Here is a 20,439-nt window from a genome sequence, read left to right as displayed (position 1 = left end):
CATTGACTCAGTACCGGTACCCCCTGTATATAGCCTCCACATTGACTCAGTACCGGTACCCCCTGTATATCGCCTCATCATGTGTTATTTTTCTATTTTCTTATTTTTTTCATTGTTTACTTCAGTTTATTTAGTAAATACCTTCTTAACATTTTTTTTTCTTAAAACTGCATTGTTGGTTCAGGGCTTGTAAGTAAGCATTGATATTTATTTATTTTAATTTGACCTTTATTTAACTAGGAAAGTCAGTTAAGAACAAATTCTTATTTACAATGACGGTCTAGGAACAGTGGTTTAACTGCCTTGTTCAGGGACGACAGATTTTTACCTTGTCAGCTCAGGGAATTGATCTAGCAACCTTCCGGTTACTGGCCCAACGCTTTAACCACTAGGCTACCTGCCGCCCCACATTTCACTGTAACGTCCACACCTGCTGTATTTGGCGCATATGATAAATACAATTTGATTTGATTTGATTTTGGTTTGAAGACCTTTTTGCTTATGTACTGCGAGGAAACATCACCATGCACCAATGTACTGTGCAATCAACCATGCTTATAACCATGCTTGTAATCCTGATAGAGGCCTACTATGTCTAGCAATAGCTATACATAGTGACCAATAATAACCATTTAGACACACAATCAAGAGATCTGTGAGAGGATGTTGCCTTTCGGATACTCACCTCAACATTGTCACCCACACTGAGTTTGTCCAGGCTATTTCAGGCCAAACAACCAACAGTCAACAGCAACTCCTACTGAGAACATTTAGAGAGAGAAAGAGTTTCAGTAAGATGAATGCCCTCCCCCAACCAGCCCCCCTCTATATCTCACCTCCCCCTTTGCCCACTAAAAGCCCCATCCAACAGCAGCTGCCTGCCACTGCACCCGAACGGAGGAAGTGCCGGAGTCCTCTGAAATGAAGCATAACAGCACAACAAATCATGTCCGGCCAGGAACCCCGGCCAGGGCAGAGAGAAGCCCCTAATGACAGGAAGTTGTACGAATAATAGAGGCTTGGGGATATGGGGATGTGGGGGAAGTAGCACTACATGCAGTTCAGTGGAGGCTGATCGGAGGAGCTGTAGGAGTACAGGTTCATTGTAATGGCTGGAATGGAATAAATAGAGCAGTATCAAACATAACAAACATTTAGAAACCACATTTGACTCTGTTCCATTCATTCCATTCCAGCCATTACAATGAGCCCATCCTGTTATAGCTCCTCCCACCAGCCTCCACTGGTGCAGTAAGAGAGTTGTGCCAGATTAAGGCAATTGGACTTAAACGAGGAAGCTGGAGAAAGCATAGTTCCTCCTTATTATTTTTAAGGTAGTGGTTATGGTTATGATTTCATATGCCAGACAGACACGGAGTCTTTGTGAGTCTGATGAGCAGATATTAAATGGGGCTTTGGTCTCTGTCCGAATCTCTGAAGACTTAAGGGGAAACTCTGTACTGACACACCAGAAACAAAGATTCTATCAAATGATACATCTGGACTGAACGATAACAGAATGACCATCCCACAAAATGCTGAGAAACCTACATAAGCGTTATGCATATACCCCCCTACCCTGATCAGCACTCAAATACCAGAGAACTGCATTGTTTAAACATGCAGGCTACCTCTGACGCAGTTCCCATGAAATTGGTCCCTCTGATTCTTCAAGAGTCTCGATGGAGATGGCCCTCACTGTACATTGATTCTCTGGGAGCTGCCAAGGGCTGCTAGGGGCCAATTCAAAGGGCTGGTGGGACAAAGCGAGAGTGACAGTTCTATAGCTGCCCCCCCCCCCCTATTTGCCCCCTCTAAACCGCCCCTCCCTTCCAGTGCCAATATAAAGTGTTTTGTTTTCCTGTGGCTTTTCTTGAACCTGACGCAGACCAGCCAGATACACCCTCAGCTGTGTTGTGTCGTTGTTGTTTCTGGATGATATTAGCTTATTGTTAGTGAGAGATGTTGATGTACACAAATGGCTCTCAAAATAACTATTTGGTTATATGCACATCAAGCTAGTTAATGGTGAAAATATATCATTTCCACCTTATTATTAAAGTGTGGAATGAAGGAGAAAATAATGTTGTGAGGACCAGGACAGCTAGAATGTAACTGAGATTTCCCCCCATTCATCTGGTGGGGCTTTTGGTGAACACGTATTTACATCTCACTGAAGAACGTCTGTAACAGCCCCAACTAGGCAGTCTGTATGTGTGTGTGTGTGTATATATGTGTGTGTGTGTGTGTGTGTGTGTCACAGGAGGCTGCTGATGGGAGAACAGCTGATAATAATGGCCGGAATGGTGCAGATGGAATGGCATCAAACACCTGGAAACCATGTATTTGATTGATACCATTTCATTTACTCCAGTCATTACAACGAGCCTGTCCTCCCTAATTAGGGTTCCACCAACCTCCTGTGGTGTGTGTGTGTTTCCCCAAAAGTTTTTGTACGTTCTTGAAGAGACTTTGAGGTACAGTTTGCTCCGTTTTGTGGGTGTGCCAGGGTGTGGCTTGAAGGCTGACTTATTTAAAAGCTAGAGGTGCATTTTGAAGCCACAACCCCATTTTTCATCTGGTCGTTCACCAGGCTACAGCACCGTTTCCGTTCAATTGAACGTTCTATTACGTTTTTTATGTACTGAACGCTGCCCTACATAGCCTGCTGGCGGACCTTCACCTTCTCCACTTGGTACTTCCACTATTTTGCATGAGATAAGCCTACAGATCGTCCTCCTGGCCGTGAATGCGCGTCAGTGTTTCAGTGTGACCGTTTATGCGGATAAGTTTCTAGTGCAATTGGCTAAGTGAAGAAATCTTCGGGGCTGGATTGTGAAAAAGTTCTGCATCACTATGCGAGCGATTAACCTCGATACCTACAGCCTGTCACTGCTTACGGCCAAAGAGGACATTTTCAACCCCCGCTCATCAACCAACTGGTAAAGCTCTTTATTTCCTGCCAAGTGCCTGAATGTCTTTGCATGTTCTATTTAGTGAGCATTGCTCTTTTCAGAATTTCATGTCACTTTTAACTGTCATAAGAACGTTTCTAAATAATATTTGGATGGTTTAAAAATAGCCTACTCCTTCATTCTGCCCTGCGTGTTTTCGCGTTTAAAAGAAGAGGGTGTTGTGTAATTCAAGTTTGATTTCATTTTGGTTCCAGCACTGCAAAGGTTATGGAGGTGGTCAAAGGACAATATAAAACGGTGCTGTAGGTGTGTCTATAGGCTATGTATAGTGGCAGACCGACAGTTATAATCAGGGCGATTCAGATGGCTCAGTTAGTGTAGGTAGCCTACCTCACGACCAACACAGGAGAACAGGCAGGTGTGTGGGGCATTAGTTCCTGTGCCAAACGGTTCAGAAGTGTGTGATTGCGGCCTGCAATACAAGGCGTTCCTGCATGTGGGCATTCCTGCATTTGCAGGAACGCCCACCCTTTGAGCGTCCCATTGGTTCCTGCATGAACGCGCCCCCCCTCCCCACCGGCATGCCATCTTCATGCCTGCGTGACAGATTTCTCCTGATTGTTGATGCCATTAAAATGTGGGCCAAAAGGGAAATAAACTATTATCTGAGTTTTATGGGGGTGAAGTACACTGTCTACCTGTGTTCCAGCTAGCTATCCACCGCCTGCTGTCTACCAGTGTCCCAGGTAGAACACAGTGCCCTTCACTCCCGCCTGTGGAATTGTGGGCCATAATTACACCTTTCTCACACTGTTGGCTATCTACCTGTGTGGCACATGGTTGGACTCAAACACCTGTCTTGCGCTCTGCTGCTGGCCTGGTGTGCAGTGTCTCGGCTTTTCTCCAGGGCTCTTTGACTTTATGCTTTGTGCTCAGCTCAGGTTTCTGCCTATAGTGATATTTGTGTAATTTACCACTATGTAGAGGTTATCAAAGTTGGACAAAGTAATGGAAACCCTTCAGTAAATGAGGGATACAACGTATATTGAAAGCAGGTGCTGCAATACACGTGTGGTTCCTGAGTTAATTCAGCAATTAACATGCCATCATGCTTAGGGTCATGTATACAAATGCTCAGTTGCACATTAGTTTGTCTACCATGGCTAGAAGAAGATATCTCGGTGTCTTTGAAAGAGGTCTCAAAAGGGTATAGGGAGTTTAAAGTGTGTGTGTGTGTGTGTCTCTCCCCAGATCTCAATCCAATTGAGCACTTATGGGAGATTCTGGAGAGGTGCCTGAGACAGTGTTTTCCACCACCATCCACATAACATCAAATTATCTTCTCTGCCGAACTTCTTAAATGTGTGTGTTCTCTCGGTTCTGTTGACGTGATCCCACACAATTAGAGATCATAAAGATATGTCGCCATGGTGATGTCATGACTTGTGTGGTCCGCTTTGTGGTTAACCACCCATCTATCAAACATCCAAGGTTATGTAACCTAGTTGCTGTACATTCCAACAAACTGTTATAGGTCCTATGTAGTAAAAGTGTCATATGAAGATGTTGATAATCAATGAATGCATAATAGCTGCTCTATTGATTAAGAAACCTCTTAAAACTAACTCAAATGTTATCCATATTACTCTCTGGACAGTCTCAGCTGACATAAGAGTGGTTTCTCAGATATTTTTATTAAAAAGTATCCCTCCAACAAAGAGTAGCCAGACAGAGAAACGTGCAGGATCATGGAAGTGAACCTGACACTCAGCTTGGTGCTTTCCCCTCTCATCGTGTCATGACTTGGCAGCTCCGTCGTCATGGTGACTTATCCATCCTGCATAAACATTGTTTTCTCTCTCTCTTTCTTTCTCTCTTTCTTTCTCTGTTTCTCTGTTTCTCTTTCTTTCTCTCTCTCTCACACATACATACATACATACATACATACATACATACATACACACAGAGAGGAAACCCACTCTAAAAGGCTGAATAACACTCTCTGCAAACTGTCTGGCTGGACTGAATTGTGAAGTGGGTGTTGCAATGACATCAAAGTTCCTGTGTGAGAGAGAGACATAGTAGGGGGTAGACTAGAGGGCTGTTCTATAGCCTATCCTCCCACACTTACACCATGTTGGTCGTGAGATCCCACTGTGTTATCTAATGTCCTTGTGAATGGGAAACAGCCCCTGTGAGGTAAGGCCTCTAGGAATAGGGAGGCTGACTATACAACAACACCGCTCCAGAGGTCTCTCCTAGTTCCCTTTAATTTTAGACTTTAGACTGTTTCACACACAGCCTCCAATCTGCAGTGTGTGTGTGTGGAGCAGTAGTCTGAATTACATCAACATACGTCCTACTGCATTCAGTTTTCAAACCAGATATTTACTGTATGTCCAAAGACACACATGGTGATGTACAAGGTTGCTTATGGAAATTGTTGAAGTAAGCTGTCAAACGTACACTGTTATCTCATACACTGTGTTCTGTTTTGTAACCTTACAGGTAACTTTCATAAAAGTACAGCTACGGATTATTTTAGCTACAGTAGACGGAGGGCTGAAAAATCTCACTTTTCATGACTCCAGAAAATACCCTCAGTCAGTAGCCGTGCTCCTAATGGTGGTCAAAGGCAGACACACTGTCATTTACTGTCCATCAAACAGGACTGGGGACTGGGCACTGGGGACTGGGCACTGGGCACTGGGGACCTGAGGAACATTTCAAGATTGGAATGTCATTTCTCTGCCGTAGTTTAACAGTTTATTTTTTGTGTGTGTGCACTTTGTCAGGCAGGCAACATGCATGGGCAGAAGTGTTTAAGGTCTGCCACATAGACTGAGTATTGTACCAATCCAGTAAACCATATGAAAACAGAGAGGAATATAAGCAGTGAGGCTCTACAAATGTTTTATCAGACTGAAAGTTTACAGCTCTTGCTCTGCACATTAGCTCATATGATTCATATTGAGCTCAATAGGAGTGTGACTCCTATTCATCATCAGTGTTGGGTGTGGGCTGTATCTCACCATCTCTGGGCCCTGGTGACTTGGAACACTGTCAGACACACCTTGTTCTCCCCACTGCTCTTGGCAGACTGTGTGTTGACTGTGGGTGGGGGAGCATTTTTACAATTAGTTCTGACTCATTGCAAAGATTTGACCACAGCTGATTTGGATGGTGATAAGGTACACATTCGATTCCTTTCCAAACGTTCCAAAATAACCTTGTTGATTTTTTTTTTTTTTTTTTTTTTTGTGATAGTGTTTTCAAAAAAATAAGTGAGATGTTCCCTTCCAAAGTAAAGATGAGATGTTTGTGAGAAGTTGCAGTGATTTGGTGTAATTTTTATTATATTGTGTTAAAAAGATCACAGCCAGTCCAAGGAAGATTGTGCAATCTGTGAGCTGTGGTGTAGCCTATCATTTGTTGTGTTTGGTGTTCTCACACACACACTTTGGTCTGAGTCCAGCGTGACACACTCACTCACACACTCCCTGTTCCAAGGGAGATGTTGTTGAAAGGACGTCTTGTTAGCAACAGGCAAGGACAACTCCTTGCTGATCTGTCAAAGTTTTCATTTCACACACTTTGACTCTCACAATTGAAGAACAAGAAATGCCACTGACCTTTGTCACCAAAAGTCTAGGTAGTAGGGAGAGAACTCATAATTCAGTTGTTGGCTATATAGGAGTATTATTAAGGACCTAATAGTGTTATTAAATGCTTGAATGAACAAGCCCTGTACCTCTGGGAACCCTCCAGTTCTCTCTCGTCTTCCACTCTTCTTTTAGCATATTATTTCCCTATGATGTTGTTTAACCTGTTTGAATGAATACTGTATTAAACTGTGTATCCCCATCCGGTGGATTAGAGGGTATGGGAAAATTTATTATGCTACAATGCAGCTGTTCTAAGCCATTAAACAATCCACTGAGTCACCCCCCCCCCCCTTTCCTGTCCTTACTGTCTGTCACAGTAAGGTCTTTGATGTTGTGTGAGAGGACTCAAATCTGTATTGGAGGCCTGCTATTGGTTCCACAGGCTCAGCTCCTTAAGGGTGCCAGTGTTTAAGGTTACCTGGTAGAGAACTCAAACCTGTGTGTGTGTATGTGTGTGTGTGGCCAACCAAGGTGTGTGCCAACCAAGGTGTGTTGGCCAACCAAGGTGTGTGCACTTTTCAGTCAGACATGAGTGAATCTAAACGACCGCTAACTATCTGGCTGCTATTTCCAGTTGGGCATTTCCATGGTAACGGAATTACGCTTAGACTCAGTTTTTTTAAATTTTCACTTTAAAATGTATGCCAAACAAAAACAATTGATTTCAAAGTTTAATAAACAACCAGGACTACTTTGAACAATTTCCACAAACATTTACAAAAACTAATTTAGTGGAAGACCTGTGCAGATGCCAACTTTGATGGAATTAGAGTAAAATCTCCCTCAGGGTTTTTATGCGACCACGTTTTCCAAAAACTCTAAAATATCAGCTCTGAATTAAGTTTCAGAGATGAATGCAGAAGGAAATGATTGTCAGCTATGACATGACACATTGAGTTTGGTTATTAAACTACAGTAAGTTAAGTAGATTTCCACCCAGTAACGGAATGACATCATGGGTCCCTGATCTGTACTACACAGAAATACATAATATAAATGTTTTTCTTTGACATCACAGAGCAGCAGAGTACAGTATATTCCAGTATAATAATGCACAGAACATTACAACAGAGGACAATATACTGTACTAAACTCTTTACTTTACTGTATTGTAGTGTACTATACTATGTTGTATTGAACAATACTGTGCTCTACTCACTGTACAGTACTGTACTCAGTACTTTACTATATTGTACTGTGCTCTGCTCACTGTACTGTACTCAGTACTTTACTATATTGTACTGTACTCTACTGTGCTACGTTCTCTACTGTGCTATCCAAACTTGTGAAACATATGTCTATGATAGGTTCAGATTTGTTCCAGTCAGTCTGTGGAAGTTAACATCAAGGCCAGGGTGGCCTGACCAAATTTCAACTACTTTTCAACGTTCGTAGACGTTCGGTGTCGATCAGTGGGTGAGGATGCTGGTTACAGAAATGGAAAGAGCGGGGGCTCATGGGTAGGTGTCGGAGAGAGCTGGGAGAGAGTGAGGGGTTGTTCAGCCTGTGTTAACACTCATGGTTTGACCACCAGATGAAAGGAGATATAAAACAGTTATGAGCTGAACATAACAGTATGCTGGTGGAAGGAAGGAACAGCGGGTGACCCAACTGTGGTTCATGACTATTATGATTTCCCATTGAAGCCAATTCAGTTGCAGTAATTCCGTTAATGATTTTTGTTGGTAATTCCGTTACCAATTTGGTAACAGAATTACGAGTTTGAATCACCTAATTCATAAACAAAGTTGATATGAGTAAAATCACTAACTAATATGATAGGTCTACCATTACTTGTTAATTCTGTGAACTTTCATTATCCTTCCTCCTCAGTGGGGAGAGAAATTAGAAAATATCTTCAACATATGAGTTTTTGGTATTAGAAATACAAGGCAGTGTTTACAGAAGGTAAACAATTTCTCAAACTAAATGGAAGTGTTTATTTGTTGTCATGGGTCTTTACCTCACATTATTGTGTTTTCATGTATTTCTTGATTAAAAAAAAAAAATTTAATCCAGAAATCAGACTTTACTTATGCCAACTATTTAAGATGAAAAATGTTTGGGAAATGTATCTGACTTCATTTCCCAAAAATATAGGCACTTAGCTTTCATTTGAGATATTTGATTATATTTCATTTGACATATTTGATATACTCTTATGAACTTTGCATGTTGGTGCTCATGGGTTCTTTTACACGGAAATGCTCAGTTATCCCAATGTCTGAGTCACTGAGAGCTTAAAGTGTCATTGCTACTTATCACACACACACACACACACACACACACACACACACACGTATCCAGGGAGTCTCTAGCTGTGCTTACTCACGGTTACACACCAGATTCCCACGGTGGGATGTATCCTGGAGATAAGATTGAACCCATCTATAAATGAAGCTAACACTCGAAGGCCAGTCCTCATTGCTTGTTTAGTTAGTTCATCCCCCACTCCTGATGAGCGGAATAGTATGTCTTTCTTCACTGTACTGAATGTGTATATGGATGGGTGTAGGGTGGAAGAGAGGCTAGAGAGAATGGAGGCTTGCTCAATAGACATTCAGAAAGAGATGGGGATGTCATACAGACATATGCATGAGTTGCTCTGCCCCCTACTTTCCCGGGGGATGCCCTAGCTCACTGGCATCCAGATATGTGGGTGGCAGGTTGATGAGGGTGCTGTTTAAAATCAGCTTTGAAACTGAAGAGATGTTCGTCTTTAAACAACTGCCTACTGCTCTCAAACACGGTCTATGTGTGTCGGGTAATTTCAGGTCTGGCACGATGAGACATGACTCTTATACAACCAGTGTGTGTGTGTGTGTGTGTGTGTGTGTGTGTGTGTGTGTGTGACTCATGCGAACATATTTATCCTTCAAACCAATTGTCCGTAATCCAGATTTCCTCTAGAAAGTGTTTCCAATGAAACTACAATCCCTTTGTAACCCAGTGATGTTGAGCACAACAAAACATTGTTTTCTAGTGATCCTAGATAAAGCGATTTGGACTCTCAAATGGAAACGTAGCCTCTTGTCTTTGTTGCGCGACACAATAGTACTATACAAATACAATGCAAATAGAACTGAATGGAAATGAGTTGAATTTCCCCGATCCTACCTACTGTCCCGCAGTGCAATGTGTTATACAGTACAAGGGGTGTTTCAGGCAGCTGTTGAAAGCAGCTGTGTGTCTCGCTAAACATTTGCTGATCTAGAGTCAGTGCGAGACGTGTGTCAGGGCTCGGCCCTCCTGTCTAAGCTAGACAGAGCATGACATCACAATCCATATGATTTAGTCAACACGTACAGTGCCTTCAGAAAGTAATCATACCCATTGACTTATTTCACATTTTGTTGTGTTCATCTGAATGCAAAATAGGTGAAATTGGGGTGGGGGGGTCAATACTTTGTAGAAGCACCTTTAGCAGTGATTAGTCTTTTGGGGTAAGCCTCTAAGAGCTTTCCACACTTGGATTGTTGAACATTGCCCATTATTCTTTTTAATATTCTTCAAGCTCTGTCAAATTGGCTGTTGATCATTGCTAGACAACCACTTTCAGGCCTTGCCATAGATTTTCAAGTAGAACACTTTTAACTCTAAACTCAACTACTCAGGAACATTCACTGTCTTCTTGGTAGGCAACTCGAGTGTAGATTTGGTCTTGTGTTTTAGGTTATTGTCTTGCTGAAAGGTGAATTCATCTTCCAGTGTTTGTTGGAAAGCTGACTGAACCAGATTTTCCTCCTAGGATTTTGCCTGTGCTTAGCTCCATTCAGTTTATTTTTTTTAGTCCTAAAAAAACTCTCCAGTCCTTTACAAGTACAAGAATACCCATAACATGATGTAGCTACCACTATGATGTAGCTACCACTATGCTACCAACATGATGTAGTTCCTACTATGCCACTATGGAAATATGGAGAGTGGTACTCAGTAATGGATTTGCCCCAAACATAACACTTCTTATTTAGGACAGAAAATTAATTGCTTTGCCACATTTTTTTGCATTATTACTTTAGTGCCTTGTTGCTAACATAATGCATGTTTTGGAATATTTGTATTCTGTACAGGCTTCCTTTTCACTCTTTCAATTAAGTTAATATTGTGGAGTAACTAAAATTTTGTTGATCCATCCGCAGTTTTCTCCTATCACAGCCATTAAACTCTGTAACTGTTTTAGTCACCGTTGGCCTCCTGGTGAAATCACTGAGCGGTTTCTTTCCTCTCTGCATCCTGAGTTGGGAAGGACGCCTGTATCTTTGTAGTGACTGGGTGTATTGATGCACCATCCAAAGTGTAATTAATAACTTCACCATCCTCAAAGGGATATTCAATGTCAGATATTTTTCTAACCCATCTACCAATAGGTGCCCTTCGTGAGGCATTGGAAAACCTCCCTGGTCTTTGTGGTTGAATGTATGTTTGAAATTCACTGCTCAACGGAGGGATCTTACAATTATCTGTATGTTTGGGGTACAGAGATGAGGTAGTCATTCAAAAATCATGTTAAACACTATTATTGCACACAGTGACTTGTTAAGCACATATTGACTCCTTATTAAGGCTTTCCATAACCATAACAAAGGGGTTGAAAACTTATTGACTCAAGTCATTTCAGCTTTTAATTTTTATGAATTTGTAAAACTATCGAAAAACACAATTCCACGTTGACATTATGCGGTATTATGTGTAAGCCAGTTACAAAAAAAAATAAAATCTCATTTGTATTCATTTTATATTTAGGCTGTAACACAATGCAAAATGTGGAAAAAGTCAAGGGCTCTGAATACTTTCTGAAGGCCCAGTACACACACACACACACACACACACACACACACACACACGACCTCCATCCATTTCTCTTTGTGGGAATGGAAACACTGTATAATGCCATAAAGCAGACTGTGCATTTCCACTGTGCTGCTGGGCAATACCACGGTAACAGAATTACGCTTAGACTCACATGTTTCACTTTAAAATGTTTGCCAAACAAAAGCCATTGATTTCAAAGTTGAAAAACCATACAACTCTTTACACAATGACTACTTTTAACAATTTACACAAACCCATTTAGTGGAAGAATTATGCAGATGCCTAGTTGGTTACAGAATTCTTGTAAAATCAGGGTTTTATGCGACCATGTTTTCCCAAAACTCTGTTAACTCTCTGCTCTTATCTAAGATTGAAAGATGTCTGCAGAAAAAATGGGGTGTCAGCTATGACATGACACCTTGAGTTGGAAGAAATGTCTTGGTTATTGGACTACAGTAGGTGAAGTGGATTTACATCCAGTAACAAAATTGTGGTAGCAGGTCCCTGATCTGTACTATACAGGAATGCATAATTATGAATAACATTATTTTCATGGTGAGATATTCTGAATACTGGAGGTACACAAAGGTAGAAATATGCAATATCCTTCTTTTGCATATTTGGGTATTATTCTACACTCTGGCTATTATTCTAATGAACTGCGCCCCAAACAAGACCACATCTGAACCAATCAAAGACATCTATGTTTCACAAGTTTGGACATTACTCTACTGTTCTCGTACTGTAAAGTAGATCTGTTCAGTAAAGTACAGGGCTCCTGAGTGGCGCAGCGGTCTAAGGCACTGAATCTCAGTACTAGAGGTGTCACTACAGACCCTGGTTCAATTCTAGGCTGTATCACAACCAGCCGTGATTGGGGGTCCCATAGGGCGGCACACAATTGCCCAGCGTCATCCGGGTTAGGATTTGGCCAGGGGTAGGCCGCCATTGTAAATAATAATTTGTTCTTAACCGACTTGCCGAGTTTAAATAAAGGTCAAATTAAAATAAATTCCATGGTGTCTGCAGGTTTTTGTTTTTTCCTTTCAATTAGGACCTAGACAACTAGGTGGGGGGAGTTCCTTACTAATTAGTGACGTTAATTCATCAACCAAGTACAAGGGAGGAGCGAAAACCCGCAGACACTCAGCCCTCCCTTGAATGAGTTTGACACATGGGTTGGAACAACAGGGAAGCAGTATTTCTGACTCAAGTTTTAGTGAAGCTCCACTATCACATGCATTCAACACCACTGAGTCTGACAAGAATTGTCTGATAATGATTGTAGTTCCGAAAAGAACATAAATAAACTTAGGCTGTAGTACTGACATGCAAGTACAAACTGTTTACTTGACTGTAGAATAAGGCCTGTAGCATAACATGGACTAAACGGGTTCAATACGCTAGGGGACTTGTACATAAGCAATGTAGAAATGTCTACAGACGATAACCAGCATAGCATGAACGATTATACACAGATGACAGAAAATAGCTTAGCACCATGAAAGAGAAATGCTAACAAATGGCTACTGCTAATAAGCATGCTAAATACCAATGCATTCTGAATGACAGACGCTAATGATAGCGGGAGCATGAGCTAGCTAACAAGCTCAACATACAGTGCCTTGCGAAAGTATTCGGCCCCCTTGAACTTTGCGACCTTTTGCCACATTTAAGGCTTCAAACATAAAGATATAAAACTGTATTTTTTTGTGAATAATCAACAACAAGTGGGACACAATCATGAAGTGGAACGACATTTATTGGATATTTCAAACTTTTTTAACAAATCAAAAACTGAAAAATTGGGCGTGCAAAATTATTCAGCCCCTTTACTTTCAGTGCAGCAAACTCTCTCCAGAAGTTCAGTGAGGATCTCTGAATGATGCAATGTTGACCTAAATGACTAATGATGATAAATACAATCCACCTGTGTGTAATCAAGTCTCCGTATAAATGCACCTGCACTGTGATAGTCTCAGAGGTCCGTTAAAAGCGCAGAGAGCATCATGAAGAACAAGGAACACACCAGGCAGGTCCGAGATACTATTGTGAAGAAGTTTAAAGCCGGATTTGGATACAAAAAGATTTCCCAAGATTTAAACATCCCAAGGAGCACTGTGCAAGCGATAATATTGAAATGGAAGGAGTATCAGACCACTGCAAATCTACCAAGACCTGGCCATCCCTCTAAACTTTCAGCTCATACAAGGAGAAGACTGATCAGAGATGCAGCCAAGAGTCCCATGATCACTCTGGATGAACTGCAGAGATCTACAGCTGAGGTGGGAGACTCTGTCCATAGGACAACAATCAGTCGTATATTGCACAAATCTTGCCTTTATGGAAGAGTGGCAAGAAGAAAGCCATTTCTTAAAGATATCCATAAAAAGTGTCGTTTAAAGTTTGCCACAAGCCACCTGGGAGACACACCAAACATGTGGAAGAAGGTGCTCTGGTCAGATGAAACCAAAATTTAACTTTTTGGCAACAATGCAAAACGTTATGTTTGGCGTAAAAGCAACACAGCCCATCACCCTGAACACACCATCCCCACTGTCAAACATGGTTGTGGCAACATCATGGTTTGGGCCTGCTTTTCTTCAGCAGGGACAGGGAAAATGGTTAAAATTGATGGGAAGATGGATGGAGCCAAATACAGGACCATTCTGGAAGAACCTGATGGAGTCTGCAAAAGACCTGAGACTGGGACGGAGATTTGTCTTCCAACAAGACAATGATCCAAAACATAAAGCAAAATCTACAATGGAATGGTTCAAAAATAAACATATCCAGGTGTTAGAATGGCCAAGTCAAAGTCCAGACCTGAATCCAATCGAGAATCTGTGGAAAGAATTGAAAACTGCTGTTCACAAATGCTCTCCATCCAACCTCACTGAGCACGAGCTGTTTTGCAAGGAGGAATGGGAAAAAATGTTAGGCTCTCAATGTGCAAAACTGATAGACATACCCCAAGCGACTTACAGCTGTAATCGCAGCAAAAGGTGGCGCTACAAAGTATTAACTTAAGGGGGCTGAATAATTTTGCACGCCCAATTTTTCAGTTTTTGAATTGTTAAAAAAGTTTGAAATATCCAATAAATGTCGTTCCACTTCATGATTGTGTCCCACTTGTTGATTATTCACAAAAAAATACAGTTATATCTTTATGTTTGAAGCCTTAAATGTGGCAAAAGGTCGCAAAGTTCAAGGGGGCCGAATACTTTCGCAAGGCACTGTAAATGGTAATTACAAACAACAATGGGGCTCCGAAAACAACAAGACATCTTATGGAACTTACTTTTAGACTTACTATAAAACATCAGAACAGCGAATGTATTGGGACCACAGGAGCAAAAGTGTTTATTAGGAGGGAAAACATGAAATGCTGTCAGGATGGTGAAAGCACGTTTTCTGACTGAAAGTATCTTTCTGACATCTGCCCTGCTCGTGCTGGGGTCCTACACTGAACTTCCCAGGAATACCGATTGCTGATAGGCTAAACATAATACTGACTGGCATGACCTTGACCAATAAGAACTAAAGGAAAGTTGGGGTCTTATAAATAGGAGGCTGAGGTGAAGTCTATAGTCTTCTATTGGCTTTCATTTGACACCCAATTTGCTCCTATGAACTTTGCATATTGGTACTCTTGGCTCCTTTTAAATGGAGATGCCCTGCTGCTGCATGGGCTGAGGCTCAGTGTGGAAATGATGCTCGTACAGTCAAACCTCTGGAAAAGGATTTTCTGCTGCTCTGACTCAAAGCAACAGGATTCCAGTCCAGATATGACCTGAAAAGTTGATCACTGCTGCTGACTCAAATCCTTCTTTTTGTTAGCCAGTTGCTGTATGAGGCAGCATACACCTCCCTTTAGTGTTTTGTGTCAGTGAGCTAGCCCACATTGGCTCATCATGTGTCAAACAATGTTATGCAGAGTGAAGACTTTGACAGGAGTGATGTGAGGGGTTCTAGCTGAGACGAGGTGTGCTGAAACCTGGAAGGTCTCCTCCTCGTATTCCGGAGTGTTTACTTGACTGGAGTGTTCTTTGTGCTTGTGCCAAACCAGAGCTCGGCACATTTGACAGCATTTAATCTCTCCACAATGTTTGATGGATAATACCTATGATGCTCAATAATTATAGTGTTATGAAATCATCAGGCACACCCCTCTACTTCAACCTCTCCCTCCCTCTCTATCTCCCTCTTCGCTTTTTTCAGCTCAGAGCAGTCTGACAGTGTTTAGTAGCGTCAGAGCTGAGTATGATAACGTGCTAAGTGATTTAGCACTGTAGTGGTAACAAAACAGACAGTGATACCATAACAAATTGAGGGCTGGCTAGCTAGCTAGCTGTGTGTTTCTGTGGGAGCCTTGGCTTTACACTTTTCTGTCTTATTTGTTCTTAGGGGGGCTTGAGCGCCATTGTCATGGCAGCCCTACTGGAAGGGCCAAAGTTTGTTTATTTGAGTGACTGAGTAGAAGGGAATAGATGAGAGAGTGAGTGATTTAAAATGAAAGGAGGCCTGTGTGAGTGTGTGCGTGCAGGACATCCTGGACAAAATGTCAGAGCGGTCCCAGAGAAGTGCTACTTTAGAGGGGCCTGTCTCGCCATCAGTCACTCCCCTGCCCCCCTACGCTGTCCCATCATCAGCTGTTGAGAGGGTGACCAGTACCCCCCCTCTGAACACACCGTACCCTCTCCCTGCAACCCACATAGGGAAGAGGCTATCTGTAAACAGCAGCATGCAACCCCTGTATGCACTTTGACCCCTCTCAACCTATGTCTGTAGTGCTTGTTTGAATTCCCAGAGCTCCTTAGCAGTAAGCATCCCCCAGAGTGTCTAGCCCCCCACCCTCCCCTGAACACACACATATGCCCCAAATAGTACACTCCTATCATCATCAGCGCCTGGAGTATAGAGCTGTTCCTCTGAGAAGTTTGGCTGCAGTGCTGTACAAACAGGCAACGTGCTCTATTGATGTACATTGTGAACAAAACTCAACAATCTTACTCTAGGCCCAGTCTGGGCTGTAGACTGTCAATTCACAATGTCAATAGGCTTTTCACTCAAGTTTTGGGTTGATCTGTGATTAGTGTTCCTGTAGTGTTGATTCCATATAAACATGGCAGCATCCCAAATGGTACCCTGTAGTGCACTACTTTACACACTAATCCTATGGGCCCTGGTCAAAGGTAGTGCACTACATAGGAAATAGGATGTAATTTGGGATGCTACCCATGCCATGTGGGAGCTGGTCTGGTCCTCCTGTCATCACCTCCTGTTAACTGATACATACACCAGGGGAGGTGTAGACTGCTTCCCCTTAACATGGACAACCCTGGATGGTGGCTAGGAAACACATGTCTATTGGTCTGCATTTTTCTCTTCCCATGCAGACTGGAATATTATTCTGCTGCATGCCCTCAAAATAATGATTTCTTAATAATATTATACACACACACACACACTGTATGCGTGGCCGTTAGGATTAGACTACAGCAGCGTGAGGACTGTGGTAACCAAGTAATGAGTGCTCAGTGCGATTAGAAGAGAAAGTTATTTTGGGATTAGTAACCACTACCTGTAGCAGGAGATTTACACTCCATTCAGAGCACCCAGTCCATGACACTACAATGTTTAATGAGAGCTCAACTCTTCCTGATAGTCTTGGTTTCAATTGAGATTAGAGATTCTATTTTGTGCCAGGTTTAGATAACCTGACAGGTAAAGAAAACAGGGTGTTTTTGATGAGGGACCCCTCTCCTTCTCTCCTCTCCTTCTCTCCTCTCCTTCTCTCCTCTCCTTCTCTCCACTCCTTCTCTCCTTTCCTCCTTTTCTCCTTTCCCCACCTTTCCTCCTTTCCTCTCCTTTCTCCTTTCCTCTCCTTTCCTCTCCTTCTCTCCTTTCCTCTCCTTCTCTTCTCCTCTCCTCCTCTCCTCTCCTCCTTTCCTCTCCTCTCCTCCTCTCCTCTCCTCCTTTCCTCCTCTCCTCTTCTCTTCTCTCCTCCTCTTCTCTCCTCCTCTTCTCTCCTCTTCTCTTTCTTCTCCTCTCCTTTCCTCCTTCTTCTCTTCTCTTCTCTCCTTTCCTCCTTCTCTTCTCTCCTTTCCTCCTTCTCTTCTCTCCTTTCCTCCTTCTCTTCTCTCCTTTCCTCCTTCTCTTCTCTCCTTTCCTCCTTCTCTTCTCTCCTTTCCTCCTTCTCTTCTCCTCTCCTTTCCTCCTTCTCTTCTCCTCTCCTTTCCTCCTTCTCTTCTCCTCTCCTTTCCTCCTTCTCTCCTCCTCTCCTCTCCTCCTCTCCTTCTCTTCTCTCCTTTCCTCTCCCTCCTCTCCTCTCCTCCTCTTCTTTCCGTCCTCTCCTCTCCTCCTCTTCTTTCCGTCCTCTCCTCTCCTCCTCTTCTCTCCTTTCCTTCCGCTTCTCTCTTTTCCTCCCTTCCTTTCCTTCTGTTTTCCTCCTTTCCCTTTCTTCCTTTCCACTCCTCTTCTCCTTTCCTCCTTCTCTCATTTCCTCCTCTCCTTCCTCCTAAATTGTCCTTCTTCTCCTTTCCTCCTCTCCTTCTCCTTTCCTTCTCTTCTCTCATTTCCTCCTCTCCTTCCTCCTCTATTTTCTTCCTCCTCTCCTTTCATCCTCATTTTCTCCTTTCCTCCCTCTCCTCTCCCTCTCTTCTCTCCTTTCCTCTCCTCTCCTTTCCTTTCCTTCTCTCTCCTTTCCTCTCCTCTCTTCTCTCCTCTCCTCTCCTCTCCTTCTCTTCTCTCCTTTCCTCCCTCTCTTTTCCTCCCTTTCCTTTCCCTTCCCTTTCCTTTCCTCCTTCTCTCCTTTCCCTCTCCTGTCCCTTCTCTCCTTTCCTCCTTCTCTCCTTTCCCTCGCCCTTCTTCCTTTCCACTCCTCTCCTTCCTCCTCTTTTTCTCCTCTCCTTTCATCCTCATTTTCTCCTCTCCTTTCCTCCTATCCTCTCATTTCATCCTTCTCCTCTCCTTTCCTCCTTGGCAGAGATATATGTTTATTTGGATCATCATGTTTTCAGGCTCTCTGGCTCTAGGTTCTGCTGAGAGCAGACATTTCCATTCCTCCCTCGACATTCCATCTGCTCTCCCTAAGCCATCCTTTCTTTGAAACTTTTCTCTATCCCTTCCCGTATCTCTTTCTTCTTGGCCATGGGCATTTTCATCAAAAAGAACCAATGAGCACCAACATGTGAAGTTCGTAAGAGCATATCAAATGAAAGCTAAGAGTATACATTTATTTATTTATTTCATATATATATATATCACACACACTGCATTATCAAAAGTATGCGGACACCTGCTGGTCAAGTATCTCATTCTAAAATCATGGGCATTAATGTGGAGTTGGTCCCCCTTTGCTGCTATAACAGCCTCCACTCTTCTGGGAAGGCTTTCCACTTGATGTTGGAACATTGCTGCAGGGACGTTTTTGAGAGCGAGTAAGCCCTCTCGCTTCGCCTCTTCCGCTCTGCTAAAACATGTCACCAGAGAAAGCATCCTAGCGAGCGAAACAGTGCCCCACTATATGTAGCCCATGTATCTGATGCTGTCTGGCTAGACATGGTATGACATGCCATACAGCATCAGATACATGGTCTTCACATAGTGAGACAGAGGGACGCTGTTTGGCTCTGGGCGTCTCAGTCAAATAAATGATCAATATTTCAATATTTTATTTGGACAGGCAAGGAGGTACGGTAGGGCGGGCCAGGCCCACGATAGGTCCTCCATTAACGCCGGACCTGAGTCCTTGTGCATAGTTGTATCGTTTATTTAAACTTTGAAATCATTGGGTTTTGTTTGAAATACATTTGAAAGTGAGAACTGAGTCAAAGCTTGTCACGTTACCGTGGAATTGCCCGCTTGTCTTTTTGAAGCACTCTGCCTCTTGCCCTTTTTGTCTGTTGATTGTCTTTTCTCCTCCATTGCCTCTCTGTCCTGCTTCTCCATCCCCTTTTTACAATTCATTTCCCTTCTCCACAAATACTGTAGCTCTGTTGGCCTGTGATGGCTACTCGGGGGAGTCCTCCCTGAGGGGGAGAGCACAGGCTCACCCCTCTTCTTTCTGTATGAACTCACAACCAGTGGGAAAGATGCAGGAAATGCTCCATTTCAACTTTAGAGGAGGTCTATTTCCATACAAAGTCAAATGGGAACTTGTCTTGTCACATTATCCCACTAATACCAGTGATTAAATACGACACTAGGTATTCCGCAGAGTGGACACAGGCTTCAAAGTGTGTGTTGAGTGGATGTGGCTTGTGTGCAGTAGTCTCGTCTGTCTCCCAGAGTGTTTGGCCATAAACTGTGATGATTAAGACTTGGCACAGTGTTGTTACAGGGTCAAGGGTACTGTGCCAGCCAGTAACATGTCTACAGGGCAGGTCTGTGCCAGGCAGTAACATGTCTACAGTGCAGGGCAGCTCTGTGCCAGGCAGTAACATGTCTACAGTGCAGGGCAGGTCTGTGCCAGGCAGTAACATGTCTACAGTGCAGGGCAGGTCTGTGCCAGGCAGTAACATGTCTGCAGGGCAGGTCTGTGCCAGGCAGGGCAGGGCAGGTCTGTGCCAGGCAGTAACATGTCTACAGTGCAGGGCAGGTCTGTGCCAGGCAGTAACATGTCTACAGGGCAGGGCAGGTCTGTGCCAGGCAGTAACATGTCTACAGGGCAGGGCAGGTCTGTGCCAGGCAGTAACATGTCTACAGGGCAGGGCAGGTCTGTGCCAGGCAGTAACATGTCTACAGTGCAGGGCAGGTCTGTGCCAGGCAGTAACATGTCTACAGTGCAGGGCAGGTCTGTGCCAGGCAGTAACATGTCTACAGTGCAGGGCAGGTCTGTGCCAGGCAGTAACATGTCCACAGGGCAGGTCTGTGCCAGGCAGTAACATGTCTACAGGGCAGGGCAGGTCTGTGCCAGGCAGTAACATGTCTACAGGGCAGGGCAGGTCTGTGCCAGGCAGTAACATGTCTACAGGGCAGGGCAGGTCTGTGCCAGGCAGTAACATGTCTACAGGGCAGGGCAGGTCTGTGCCAGGCAGTAACAT

The 20,439-nt window shown here is 43.3% G+C and overlaps 1 protein-coding gene across 1 annotated transcript in view; it reads left to right on the top strand.

Annotated features, from left to right (window-relative positions):
• The first annotated feature begins 2,554 nt into the window (after positions 1-2,554).
• The window catches only part of si:dkey-40c11.2 (drebrin-like protein B), a 50,036-nt gene continuing 32,151 nt past the window's right edge, over positions 2,555-20,439 (top strand). The window contains exon 1 of the mRNA XM_064944307.1: positions 2,555-2,942. Within this exon, the coding sequence (XP_064800379.1) occupies positions 2,857-2,942 (86 nt within the window). The 5' untranslated portion in view covers positions 2,555-2,856. The remainder of the gene's footprint in view (positions 2,943-20,439) is intronic.

This window comes from Oncorhynchus masou, chromosome 1 (genome assembly GCF_036934945.1).
Source record: "Oncorhynchus masou masou isolate Uvic2021 chromosome 1, UVic_Omas_1.1, whole genome shotgun sequence".
NCBI lineage: Eukaryota > Metazoa > Chordata > Actinopteri > Salmoniformes > Salmonidae > Oncorhynchus > Oncorhynchus masou.
This window is presented reverse-complemented; position numbering and strand designations above follow the sequence as displayed.